At 39.5% G+C, this 12,810-nt stretch overlaps 3 protein-coding genes across 7 annotated transcripts; 1 reads left to right on the forward strand and 2 right to left on the reverse strand.

The window, feature by feature from the left end:
* Positions 1-94: 94 nt before the first annotated feature.
* Positions 95-3,215, reverse strand: zmp:0000000930. Of its 5 annotated transcripts, none has more exons than XM_039619980.1 (3): positions 3,143-3,215; positions 1,201-1,427; positions 95-795 (listed from the first exon to the last, which is right to left on the reverse strand). In XM_039619980.1, the coding sequence occupies exons 2-3, from the start codon at positions 1,332-1,334 to the stop codon at positions 435-437; spliced, it is 495 nt and encodes a 164-aa protein (XP_039475914.1). In that variant the 5' UTR covers positions 1,335-1,427; positions 3,143-3,215; the 3' UTR covers positions 95-434. The 5 variants fall into 5 exon arrangements, with proteins under 5 accessions (XP_039475914.1, XP_039475917.1, XP_039475916.1 ...); XM_039619983.1 differs by having other exon boundaries at positions 1,201-1,407; positions 3,143-3,210; XM_039619982.1 differs by lacking the exon at positions 3,143-3,215 and adding an exon at positions 2,660-3,075 and having other exon boundaries at positions 1,201-1,407.
* A 1,594-nt stretch (positions 3,216-4,809) lies between these two features.
* Positions 4,810-7,011, reverse strand: mrpl32 (mitochondrial ribosomal protein L32). Its single transcript, XM_031733093.2, has 3 exons — positions 6,801-7,011; positions 6,454-6,635; positions 4,810-5,330 (listed from the first exon to the last, which is right to left on the reverse strand). Exons 1-3 carry the CDS (start codon positions 6,895-6,897, stop codon positions 5,079-5,081), a joined length of 531 nt encoding a protein of 176 aa, XP_031588953.2. The 5' UTR covers positions 6,898-7,011; the 3' UTR covers positions 4,810-5,078.
* Positions 7,012-8,118: 1,107 nt separating this feature from the next.
* Positions 8,119-12,751, forward strand: psma2 (proteasome 20S subunit alpha 2). Its single transcript, XM_031733119.2, has 8 exons — positions 8,119-8,227; positions 8,731-8,807; positions 8,960-9,092; positions 9,227-9,349; positions 9,587-9,668; positions 9,797-9,870; positions 11,006-11,063; positions 11,793-12,751. Exons 1-8 carry the CDS (start codon positions 8,187-8,189, stop codon positions 11,907-11,909), a joined length of 705 nt encoding a protein of 234 aa, XP_031588979.1. The 5' UTR covers positions 8,119-8,186; the 3' UTR covers positions 11,910-12,751.
* Positions 12,752-12,810: the final 59 nt, after the last annotated feature.

Genomic DNA, 12,810 nt, shown 5'->3' on the forward strand with positions numbered 1-12,810 from the left:
CTTTAATCCGTTGGCTATGTGGCGGCTCATACTGCATGATTAAAAAGGTGCATGCATGAGGAATATGTAAAAACAACTGACACAAGAATATTGATTGAGGTTTGTGAAATAAGCTTCCAGAAAGTGTTTAATTAAGCTTTACAAACCATAGAAATCACCAACTGTGACAAAATTGCATTTTCCTCCTGGGACAAATTTATAGTTCACATCAGGCTCGATTCTACAGCACCCAGAGCTTTTATGCAAATTATAGCACATCTTTTTTTTTTTTAGAATTATTTAGTTGCTGAAGATATGACACTACTACAAATATCAGTAAAGCATGTGAGATAACATCCTCGAGCATAAAAATAGTACTTCTAAAATAGTCAATTTTAGAAGAATATTTGATTTTGTTAATACCACTGAGAAATCTACTACAACAAAGGCTGTGATCACTCCCTTCTCTGAACCCGATCAGAGGTTTCCCTGGGAGAGGACATCAGACTCGAGGCCCTGAAGTTCACTCTAACCGGCTTGCTAAGATCTTGATCCATGGTGGCTCCTGTTCCCTGTCTATCTGCTCCAGCAATCGGCTTCTCTTTTATAACAGGCTCTTCTGTGTGCCTAAAGCTGGTTGTAGTACGATCCACCTCCCTGCTGGTGTTGAATAAGGGTAGCTGGTGCTTTGTCATCGCTCCACTGTTGCTGCCCAGCATCAGTATCTGGCTGGGGCTCCTCTCCACCATGAAGTGGGCCACCTGTTGCTGTTTATAACTCTCTCTGCGAATGCTGTCGCTCTCTGACAGCTTCAGCCTGCAACACACAGATCAAGCTTTTCTTACATCCATGAAACACTAATACTGTGTACAGCTGCGTCACTGCCTCTGTGTTAGTTCGCAATTGAATCGTCTGCATTGTTAACTGCAATAAAACACACTGTACAGCCCTGACTGATCAGAGCCTGGTAAGTCATTTTGCTGAACAAAGCAGATTTTAACTGCTATTCCCTCTAAGTTAAAATACAACATCACCATGTCATGGCTTTACTACCAAATTACAGTGAGCAAATAGGCTGCTTCAGTGTAATACTACATTTTAAAACACCACAACAAACTACAAATACACAGCAAAGCTCAAATGAGCATAACACAGAATATTTTACCAAAAAAAAAGTATATTTAGTGAGTCATAGCTCAATATCTAATGTGAGCAACCTACCTGTACTGTGGTCTGGTTTCAAGGACGAGGCTCACCCAGCAGGCTTCATAGCTCTCCTTCTTCCACCTGTTCTCCTCCCGAAGATCACACCAGGAGTTCACCAGGTAGCAGCCTCCTCTGCTCACACAGTGCATGGTGCGGTTTTGTCCGTAACTCAAATGTTAGTAATTTGCTCCAAGATGAATGTCCTCTTTCATGTGGGTGCTTCTACAGATGAATAAAACTCGCTGGATAAAGGATACAACGAGCTGTCAACTCATGCTAAATGTATGTTCAAAACACTGTGAGAAGTGTGTGTGTGTGTGTGTGTTGGCCAATGTCTTAAATATCCAGTCTTGTTTCTATTTTTACTCCTCTGTGTCACATTGTAGTGAACGTAGTGAATGTTCCTGCTTAAGACATCCTGAAGGTTGTTTTTCACATGAAATGGAACTTTAATTCTTTCCACGATGTGACCCAACCAGAATAATCCAAATGAAAGCTGAACGTGAACCTCTCTTTTAGATTTTCATGTACTCTTGAATAAAACTAAGTAGTAATCTTAAACATTAACATTTTTTCTATAATTATTCAGTCACAATTAGTGTCTCTTGGGTTTATATATACACTTTTTCTCTTATACTGTATGTTTGCAAGGATCAGTGCATTTAAAGCTGTGGGACGTGTTAATTCATCTCTGTGTGGTGACAGAAAATATAAAATGACTAATCTGCTTAAACGAGATGAATGCAAGGATCGCCTATCTGATCGGGTCAGAGGATCCAGCCTCTTGCTCCTCAAGTGTCTCTCACATGTTGCTGTGGGGAAACAGCTGAAGGCACTTCGAGCGCTAACTGACACTCACAATCTAACTCATTAATCCAAAGCTGCGTCAGGTCCTCGGCTGAAATCACCACACTACAAAGGTGCTCTGTCGCACTCATCACTGCTACAGCAGGTCAGTAGAGTGCATTCAGTTCTTAAACAGTTTGCTTAGTAATGAAATGATTGATGAGGAGTGGTAGCAGTTTTGAGTTAACAGGGTCTTTGATTTCAGATGGAAAGATATAAAGGAAAGGTGGAAGGCAGGTTATCACTATACTGGTATTGATGATTGCTACAATAATTAAGAGGGACTTGGGCCTTCCCTTATGACCTGTCATACATGTGGTGTTACCATGTCAGTTGCTCATATATATATATATATATATATATATATATATATATATAATATATATATATATATATATATATATATATATATATATATATAAAAAGCCAAAGTAATGACAGCAGCATATGTAACAACTAAAATCCCAATTTCTAAAAAGTTGGGACACTATGTGAAATATTTGCATTTGCATTAAAAGGAAAACACATTCTTAACATGAGAACATGAACCATTTTAAGAAAAAAAAGAAAGAGAGGTGATACAGGAGTCCAGCTGCTCAACAATCCTGTGTCTCCTTTCCCATATTACCCATTTCAAGATGCTCCAAATGTTCCCAGTTGCTGAAAGGTGTAGACTGCAGGAAGACCAGTTCAGCACCTGGACTCTTCTACTACAAAGCCATGCTGTTGTCATAGTTGCAGCATGTAGTCTAGCTTTGTCTTGCTGAAATATCCAACACCTTTCCAAACCATCAGAGATGCAGGCTTTTGAACCGAGTACAGATAACAAGCCAGATGTTCCCTCTCTTCTTCAGTTTGCAGGATGCAACTTCCATGTTTTCCAAAAAGAATTTAAAATTTCGGTTAATCTGATCACAGAAGAGTTTTCTATTTTGCCTCTGTCCATTTTAAGTGAGCTTTGGCCTAGAGGAGATAATGTCACTTCTAGATCCTGGATCCTCTTCTTCTTCACATAATAGAGGTTTAACCTGCATTTGTGCATGGCACGGTGAACTGTGTTCACAGACAGTGTTCCTGAGCCCATGCAGTGATTTTCACAACAGAATCAAACCTGTTTGATGTAGAGTCGCCTGAGGGCTTGAAGTCAAAGGCACCCATCTGACCTTGATTTTTAAATTTTTTTTTGCTTCTGAGAAACTCCGCCTCTCTAAGGTGCTCTTTTTATGCCCAATCATGTTACTGACCTGTTGACAATAGTTAGCTGTAAAATGTTCCTCTGGCTGTGTCTTTTTAGTACTGCTTACTTTTCCATCTTCTTTGAGACATGTTGCTGCCATTAAATTAAAAATTAGCTACTTTTTTTCATGAAGCATTAAATATCTCAGATTAAATATGTGATATGTTTTCTAAGCTCTATTGTGAATGAAATATGGATTCATGAGGTTTGCAAAGCATTATTATTTTCCTTTTAATATACATATTACACAGCTTCACAACTTTTCAGGAAACAGAATTGTAATTGTCATGTCTGGGATCTGCATGATGGTCAGTGAGAGGGAATTTTTTTCTAATATCGCCACTTCATGCACACACAGCTCTGACTGTGAGCACAGAAGCCCCTCCCACCTGCTGTTCAAACTTTGTGCTAATGAGGGGTAGCCAATCAAAAGAAATCTATCTTGAAAGGAAAGGGAGCTAAGAGGTAAATAAGGATTATTTTGAGCTTTAATTCAAGCTGCTCTAGAATAGTTCAATGAAGATAAAGTGTTAGAAATTAGCATGATAGGCAAAATACTGAAACAGTGCTAATAAAACGCACATGCCAATAATAAATCATTTTTTATACTTTTGTACACTTACAGTTCACGGGTTCACCACCTTTGTACACCTGCAATTTAAGTATCATTCATTTGATAAAGCAAGAGAGATAACACAAATACAGTTAACGATTAATTTGATGGATTGCATACAAATTTCTACAGATGTTACAAAATATTTTTGGCAGCCCTAATTAAAAGGCAAGTGAAAGCATTTGTTTAAAAATATACTAAATTCTTACTAAAGAATTTAGTAAGAATTTATTAACATAGCAAGATTGCAGCGCTGTGCAAACCAAGTAAACCAAAGTAGTTTCAGTGGAACACTGATAAGCCTGTTCTTATCAAACTATGAGGGGGAAACTGAATCACAGGGACACTGAGGCAGTGGAAGGTATGCTGGACTCATCCCAGCAAAAACAGTCTACTCCAGCGACACATGAGCCACCGTTACATGACTTTGGTTTAATGCCGAATCCTGATTAAAGGAAGTTGTGGCTGAAGCTGCGTTGGTTGCTTGTTTGTACACACCAGTATCCGATCCTGTTAACCGACACTTAGTTTTCTACCACAAGCAATTGTGCAGCCAGTTTAATCGGTGCAGGGTGACTCTGATAAGCATTAGAAAGCAGTATACATGACAGTAACAGTCATGATTTGATGTTAAGTGTTCCAGATCTTAAAAACATCAGACTCTGAGTCATTATTCCATTTATAGTGAAAGCACCTCGTCACTAATAATTGTGATTGCATTTTCATCCTACTTTAAGGGGAGAGGTCACACAACGGGGTTTAAATGGGATTTGAAAAAGTAGAATATGTTCATTTTTTTTTAAAGAATTAATGGTGTCCCTCCAATGCTCAGAAGACTGGAGAACGTTTCATAAACAGTCTGGAAGTTTTTATCCTGTTTAATAAAGCAGAAGAAGTCATTCACCTTCACCCAAAGAACCAAAGTAGATGTTTTCAAATAAGGAATTTATTGTCAAACCATCAAAAGTATTATGCAGTTAAATTATGTCCATAATCTGACAGTCTTGGCTTTAACAGTTACAAAAATTGAACTATGATATCATCAACTCCAAAGGCATATTTTCTACGGGAAACACGTATCTGATGTTTAAGCTCTCTGGATCAGTTCTGAACAAACTAATTCTTAATTTGTGGAAGAAAAACTGACCCAGAGACACTGAAATATGCTGTTTGTCGTGGTATATGTCACACACAGCATCAGTAGCTGAACCATGCAGGCCTTTTCCTGGGCCTCTCCACTATCCTCTTGTCTTTGTCCTGCTCCTTTGGGGTTTCCCCCTCATATAGGACCACAGTCTCCACAGTGGGGGCCTTTAATGGGCCTCCTTCCATGGCTTGAATCTGATGACGAATCATACCGGTCTCCTTGCACACCTTAGCGTAACAGAAGCCACACAGGATGTGTTTCTGTTTCAAGTGGCCACACTCTGGACACGGCTCGATGTTGTTCTGAGGAAGAGAAGAGTGCAGAGGAAAGCAAACAGGGTCAATGGATGTAAGCGACTGCTTCTCTAAATGTTTCTGATCATCTTTGATATTTCTGCACCACACTTTGTGGTCACGTCATAGTAAACACTACCTATATAAATAATGCCAGTTTTATTTTTCTTTCTTTCTGTCCAGCAAACAGGAGAGCTGCACCACACACACATTGAAGGTGGCCACTTGACATTAGTGTGACCCGTTCAGCTTCTTATCACTTATTTTTGCCCTAAGGGAGTCGAAAAAGAGGCTTACAAGTATTAACATTTTAACCTGGGAGTCTATGAGGACTGATCCAGGGGATGCCACAGATCTTGCAAGCATGAAACTGAAGTAAAATAAAAGTAATCTAATTTCTCCGTAGTTGAATTTGTTTAGATAGTTTGATCAGACACATTCAAGGGGAGAAACAGCAATGAAGAACTATAAATAAAAATCTTTGTGAGAAAAAATAATTTCCGAGGGAAAAAAATACTTCAAACACTGTATTTTGGGCCAAAGTCCACTGAGTTTGCAGCTAAATTAGAAGATGCTTTAGAAGAATCTTTCAAAGTATCTTTCACAAAGTACACTTTCTACTGAAGATCTGTCTCTATTAAACAGTGTGATCTATGGACGTCACTCCAGCTGGACCCAACCTCAATGAACGAGGTGCTCTCCTTAAATCTTAGCTTATGAGGTAAGTGGCAACGGCTTGCCGCTCGCAGATCTAGCTGCTCAACAATCCCGTGTCTCCTTTCCCATATTTTCCATTTCAAGATGCTCCAAATGTTCCCAGTTGCTGAAAGGTGTAGACTGCAGGAAGACCAGTTCAGCACCTGGACTCTTCTACTACAAAGCCATGCTGTTGTCATAGTGCTCTCCTTAAATCCTAAATATTACCACTGACTGGTTGTACTCGGGTGGTCAGTGGAATCTAGCCATATCGGTTATGGGAATGGTTTTGCAAATGTAATCTCGCATGATTTATTTGCTACAAATAAAACCCTTCTTTGCAGTAAAACTAGGTACCAGTAAGACAGATGTAGCTATAAATTGGTTTAAAGTTGGAAATGACCCACTGAGGTCATCCAGGGACTGCGGAGCGTACCTTGACTTTTATAAGTTTGCTCTCAGCTCTCCTCCTGGTGCGGTTAATCTCGATTGTGCGCCTCTTCTTGGGTGCTGCCATCCACATGATGCTGTCCAGGAGGCCGGGCTGCTGCTCCTCCAGCTGCTGCTCCTGGCCGAGCTGAGGCAAGAGGCTGGGGCCGTTCACAGCCAGACCCGGAGCTGCACGCAGAAGGAAACAACGTTACAGGAATCATTACGACTTTAACTCCACCGAAACAGCAACACGACCATGACTGGTAGTATTAAATGAAAAATGTCTTTAATGAGTGTGTTTGTGTGAATGACCCCATCGTGAAAAGAGGCTATTAGCAGCAGCTCACTCACCCAACTGTGCTTCTAGTCCAGCCGCCTGCAAAAGTCTACTCTCAATGCGCAGCAGAGAGCACCTGAGGCTGTGAATTAACGCGGATAAATTCATCATTTTTGTTACCAACGCGCTTCCTCTTCTCCCAGCATGTCAAACAGCTCACGGTCACTGAGGATCCCTACGTCGTTAAACAGCGACGCCAAGCTGCACTTCGTCTGTTTCATTTCCGGCACACAAAAGGAAGGATTTTGTACGCTGCTGCCATCTAGCGGTTAACTGTGGCGCTGCTATTGTAGCAAAACTGTGCGTCTCAATCCTTGTGTGCATATTTAGATTTGTGTCGAAATTTGAGTTCTAGCTTTTCGGCTGGCTTTTTTTTTTGTTTTTTTTTTTTGCTATATCTCAATGATTTCATTTTGACTTTGACAGTTTTTAGTTCAGTTTAGCATCCAGAGTGAATGTTCTTGTTTAAGCTTTTTTTTATTGTTTTAAAATGTTTCGTTTTAATTAAGTTTCTATTAGTTTTACTGTTATTTGTAATCTTTTTTTTAATGCAATACTTTATTTCCTGATTTTCCACTTAGTGAAGCATGAACAAAACACACCTCCAAACCCACGCACACAGAAGAGGAGAAAAAACAACAATGAAAGACAAGTGTAGGTGATGTTTTCAAGTGGAACACAACTATTCATCTCTGAGATCAATCTAAAAATAGGCAGCTGGGAGTCAGACTTCCAGGTAATGGTTTTAAACTTTTTGGCAAATTCCAGGAACTTCTGTTGGCTTTTTCTTAATAGTATAATAACATTTGTAAAGTCTCCTAATAAACATATTTGAGGAGCCAAAGAAAAGAGTAACTCTAAAAGTTTTGACATAATGCTGGAAAAGTCATGCCAGAATGTGTTTACCTTTGTTTCAATAAACACACGATCCAATGCCTCATCAGGAAACTTGTAATAACATTTATACCAAATTAACAAATACTAAAACGAAGTATTTTCTGTAAATAAAACCTTTAGTTTTATGTTAATTTAGTTACCCTAAAGGACGCAAAATGATTTCAGTTCATTTAATTTTTTTGTTCAGGTCTAGTTTTAGTTTTTAGTTTAAGTTCACCATAACGGTATGTAATCACACAAATATCTACACTCAGTTTAAAATATGTAAATATGTATTTTATTTTATTTTAAAGAATAATATATACTTAAGAAAAAATATTTTTTTCAAAACAGTGGAAATGACTAAACTCAAAAGTTTAATGAAATGCAAAGTAAAAATGCTATAAAACGGAGTCATAAAATAAGAAATATTGATCGAACACACAATCTTCACAGGTGGCGATGTTCACCCGTGATCACACTTGGAGCTCTCCGGAGCAGCAGAGAAGAAGAAGAAGCTCAAGATGGCGGAACGTGGTTACAGTTTCTCGCTCACCACATTTAGGTAAACTTTGTCAAAATATGGATAAAATTGAGCAGCCACATCGAAGCTTATGGCATGTAACAGTTGCTTTGTGGCAGTAGCGTCATCACATGTATGCATTACGTTTTATTTCAAAACGTAGATGAGGTTTTGGAGCCGCTGGAGTTGATGCACTGTCATTGCCGGATAATGAATCGGCTAACATCGCCTATTAGCATGTTGGCTAACAGTTTTTCCAAACTGAACATTCAAAAGGATAAACTTTGTTCAAACCCATAACAAATGCTCACCTGTTTTAATGCTGAACAGTACCCGAGCAGACTGAAATGGACAGCTTGGTTTTGAATGCAAAATATTTAGAGATTATTTCGGCAAAGCGTCGAGTTAGCTTAAATGAGTCAGTTGTTTTAGATTTTACTTTCAGTTTCGTCTCTGTTAGTTATAATACGCTAATTCGGGTTTCCAATCGTTTATTTGACTTTAACACATAGTAAAGTAGCTTGTTGTGTTTTTTCCTCTTGCAGCCCCTCTGGTAAGCTGGTCCAGATCGAGTATGCTCTGGCAGCAGTAGCAGCCGGAGCCCCCTCGGTGGGCATCAAAGGTGAGTCCAGAACTCGACCGTAGCTTTCTGAGAGTGAATCTGTCAACATGTTAGCGACGCAAAGCATAATCGAAGGCTCTGCACATTCAAGCAGTGTTGAAACTGGTTAGAAACTCATATTCTTCAATAACTGCGTGACTCTTGATTTCCAGCTTCCAATGGCGTTGTCTTGGCAACAGAGAAAAAACAGAAGTCCATACTGTATGATGAACAGAGCGTCCATAAAGTGGAGCCCATCACTAAACACATAGGAATGGTCTACAGCGGCATGGGGCCTGACTACCGGTGAGTGTTGTACATTGGCAACCGCTTTGCAGACTATAGTGTGACATTTTGTTAGGACTGTCTTGGCTCTGTATATAAAATGACAACTGAAAGCTAATTGCAGAAAAATAATAATAAGTGTGTCATGTTCGCAGGGTTTTAGTGAGGCGAGCCCGCAAGTTGGCACAACAGTACTTCCTGGTTTACCAGGAGCCCATTCCCACAGGCCAGCTTGTCCAGAGGGTGGCCTCTGTGATGCAGGAGTACACACAGTCTGGGTGGGTATATACTTAAAAAAACATACACACAAAAGTACACACACTGCTGTTTACTAGTGACATGCTTTAGGGGTAGGATTTGTTTTGCATTGCTGTGACATTTTCTCAAAATTCAGTTCACCTTAAAAGATGCGTTAATGTGTTACTGATTTTGCTGTTTCGAGGTCTTCAGAGAGAAATTTATTAGTGACATATAATATTTCTCTTTCTCTCTTGTTTTTCCCCCTCCATCCCTAGTGGAGTGCGTCCATTTGGTGTGTCTCTGCTGATAGCTGGATGGGACGAAGACCAGCCCTACTTGTTCCAGTCGGACCCTTCTGTACGTTCTGCTAGTTCTCAGGACTGCTGCCTACAGCTCAGGATTAAATATTGCTTGTGCTTTTAAAAATGCTTTTGCGGGTCATCCTGCTAACCTAAAGTTTTTTTTATTCTGTTTGTGATTGGCAGGGTGCATATTTCGCATGGAAAGCCACAGCCATGGGGAAGAACTATGTTAATGGAAAAACATTCCTTGAAAAAAGGTACACGTTAATGAGTAACTAATTGTTTCCCTGTTTTCATTCGTATTACTAAAGTGTTGCATATTTATATAAAACTTATAAGGAATATATATATTACGTCTGATTCCGTCACAGTTTTTCTTTATATAATTGTTTGCTTAAGACCAACTTTAGAACTTATGCGCTTATGAACATTAGTGCTCTAAAGCACCGAGTGCTGCCCCTCTGCAGGCTTCCAGATATTGGTCAGTTTAAAAGAAAAAAGAAAAAAAGGGGCCTTTACAAAGGTGTGGGGTGGCTAAAACAGGTTGTTTTTGAGTTGAAAGATGGTTCTGAAAAGTGAATTCAGTGCCAAAGTGACTTAAACCTGCAGAGGGCGACCTCTGTTAAATTAGGTCTATGAGCAGATGGCCATACAACTCACTTGAATTATTTTGTTAAAAAAAGTTCTTAAGTAGTTTATGGCCTTAGTCACACAGTTTGAGCCTCATTTTTAATTATAGAATGATACATATTCAGAGTATAGTAGATGGTGACGCTTACAGTCCAAACTCAAGACCATAAATGAGAAGTGCTGGTAGTCCACTAACCACTGCATAGATCCATCATTAATATGAAATCTGAGAAGATAAATAAGGTGCCTTTCACATTAACTTAAGGGAAGCCCCACAATAAAATATATTGTTGGAAATTAGAATTATGGGTCCCATTTATAAAGTAATGTTTAATTAGAATTCAGTGGTTTTCTGTATTAAGAAGTGCAGAGATGTGTATTTAGATCTATGGGCTGAGCTTGATATTTTGTACTGGATGTATTTGGTGCTTGGTGGCCAAACTCCCATCGTAAAGTCTCTGTGTATTTACTGTGACTGTCTCAATGATCATGTGGTAAACTGTGTTTAGAGTGCTATATTTCATTTGTGGTTTCTTATAAAGCAGTTTGAATGAGTGATAACCAATAAGCTCTTCACACAGTTTGAATTTAGACTGTTGACCTACTTTTAATCATCCACTGGGTGAATGCATTTTTAAGGCTCTGTACTTGAATAGAGAACAATTAACACACAGCACCATTTAATGCAAAAAGCAGCTGCTGTGAAAGGGGTCTATTGTTTCAATAGTTCAAGGGTTTGACCACTTTGTTTTTCTTCCTCAGGTATAACAATGACTTGGAATTAGAAGACGCCATCCACACAGCCATCCTGACATTAAAGGTATACAGCTTGTAACCAGAAACAGCTTTGGTCATGTCCACGCTAATACGTTTTCGTTTGAAAACGCATCTTTTTCTCTCTGTTTTGGCCCTCTGTCCACACTGAGATGCCGTTTTTGATCAAGGAAAACGCTCTCCGAATACATTTGAAAACGCTCTTTTCGCGTTGCAGTGTAGACAGCGAACCCGGAGCCTTTTTGAAAATGATGACACATTGCAGTCATGTGATGCAATCATGTGACCAATTAAACTAAGATAGCGGTGGGCATTATACAGCAGTTGTTTTGTTTGCACCCAATTTTGACAGCCCTATTAAAGATTAATATCAGTTTGTACATGGTCCAGATAGCTTTTCTTCAAATTCTTTAATTCTCACTCACTTTTGCAACTTTGTACTTTTGTGTTACTCGCAGAAACAACTCCACCTCATTGTTAGTCCATTTAAAAAACTCGGTGCTTTTCCTCAACATTTTGCGGCGATGTTTCAAAGAGCCAGAAAGTAAATAAACGGCGGACAGAAATGAGGCAGGTCGAATCGTCTTGCGTTTTACGCATTCGCAGTACTGGAACGTAAGTTTTTGCGGCCGTTCCAATGTGGACGCACAACTCTGAGAAAATGACTGAAAATGATAGTGTGGACGTGGAGCATTTTCAGTTTTCAAATTTATCCAGGCTAGTGTGACGCCATCTCAGCTGTGGTTATTCAAACCATCTCGTCTTTGTGTTCCAGGAGAGTTTTGAGGGTCAGATGACAGAGGAGAACATTGAAGTGGGCATCTGCAACGAGGCTGGCTTCAAAAGACTCACCCCAGCAGAGGTGAAAGACTACCTGGCAGCCATTGCGTGAACACAACCCCCTCGGTCACATTCAAGACAAAAGCCAGCACAGTAGCCAATTGTCTCATAATGCCGTTTTTTTTTTGTTTTTGTTTTTTTTTGGGTAAACCTCTTATAAAGATAATTTGGCCCCATTGTCGTATGATCAGACGTCTTCTGTTCTCCAAACACTAGAGGAAAAAAAACGTCATTCTTGTCTTGTATGACAGAATTAGACGGCCTGTTGACCATCACAACAGGCCGGCTCCCCAGACCCATTAAATTAATGAGGCAGCCTTTGTGCATGTGCCCAGTGACTGTGCATTGACTAAACTCTGCCAGTGGCAAATAACAGCTACATACCCAGCTGGTATTGTTGTTGAGCACACACCCTGGTGCTGTGAAATGTGACAGTTGGCTACTGTGCAAATGAAAAGGAATGTGGACTCTGATGAGTGAAATCTCAAGTCTTCCATTAAATCTGTTTTTGTTGCTCATTAATGTTGGAAAGGCACTTAAAATCAAGCATAGCCCTCTGGATTTATTCAGAAATGGTATTGCTACACATTGCTTGGGTTTTAAATGTAAATGAGACTTCTTGAGCCCAGGAGAAGCCTTAATTTGCATCCCCAAGGGATTAATTCTTCCTCATCCACTCTGAAACCCACTAGGAAAGAGGATAAACAAAAGGAAGCACATAGGGAGGATCTAATGGGAGGTTTTGAGATTTTACTGTCAGGATCTGATTGCCTGTACAGCAGTTTTACATGATGTACTCTTTTTTTCAGCCTACAAACAGTTTCAAAATTTGTATTTTTTTTCTCTTCTGATATCTGTCACTTATTCAAATAAAAGCCGATGAGTTGGTGATGACTCCGTGTGTTTAATGTTTGTGCTTTTGTTGTGAAATGGCAGCCTTATCGCGGTGTTTT

Source organism: Oreochromis aureus, linkage group 11, assembly GCF_013358895.1.
Source record: "Oreochromis aureus strain Israel breed Guangdong linkage group 11, ZZ_aureus, whole genome shotgun sequence".
Lineage (NCBI taxonomy): Eukaryota > Metazoa > Chordata > Actinopteri > Cichliformes > Cichlidae > Oreochromis > Oreochromis aureus.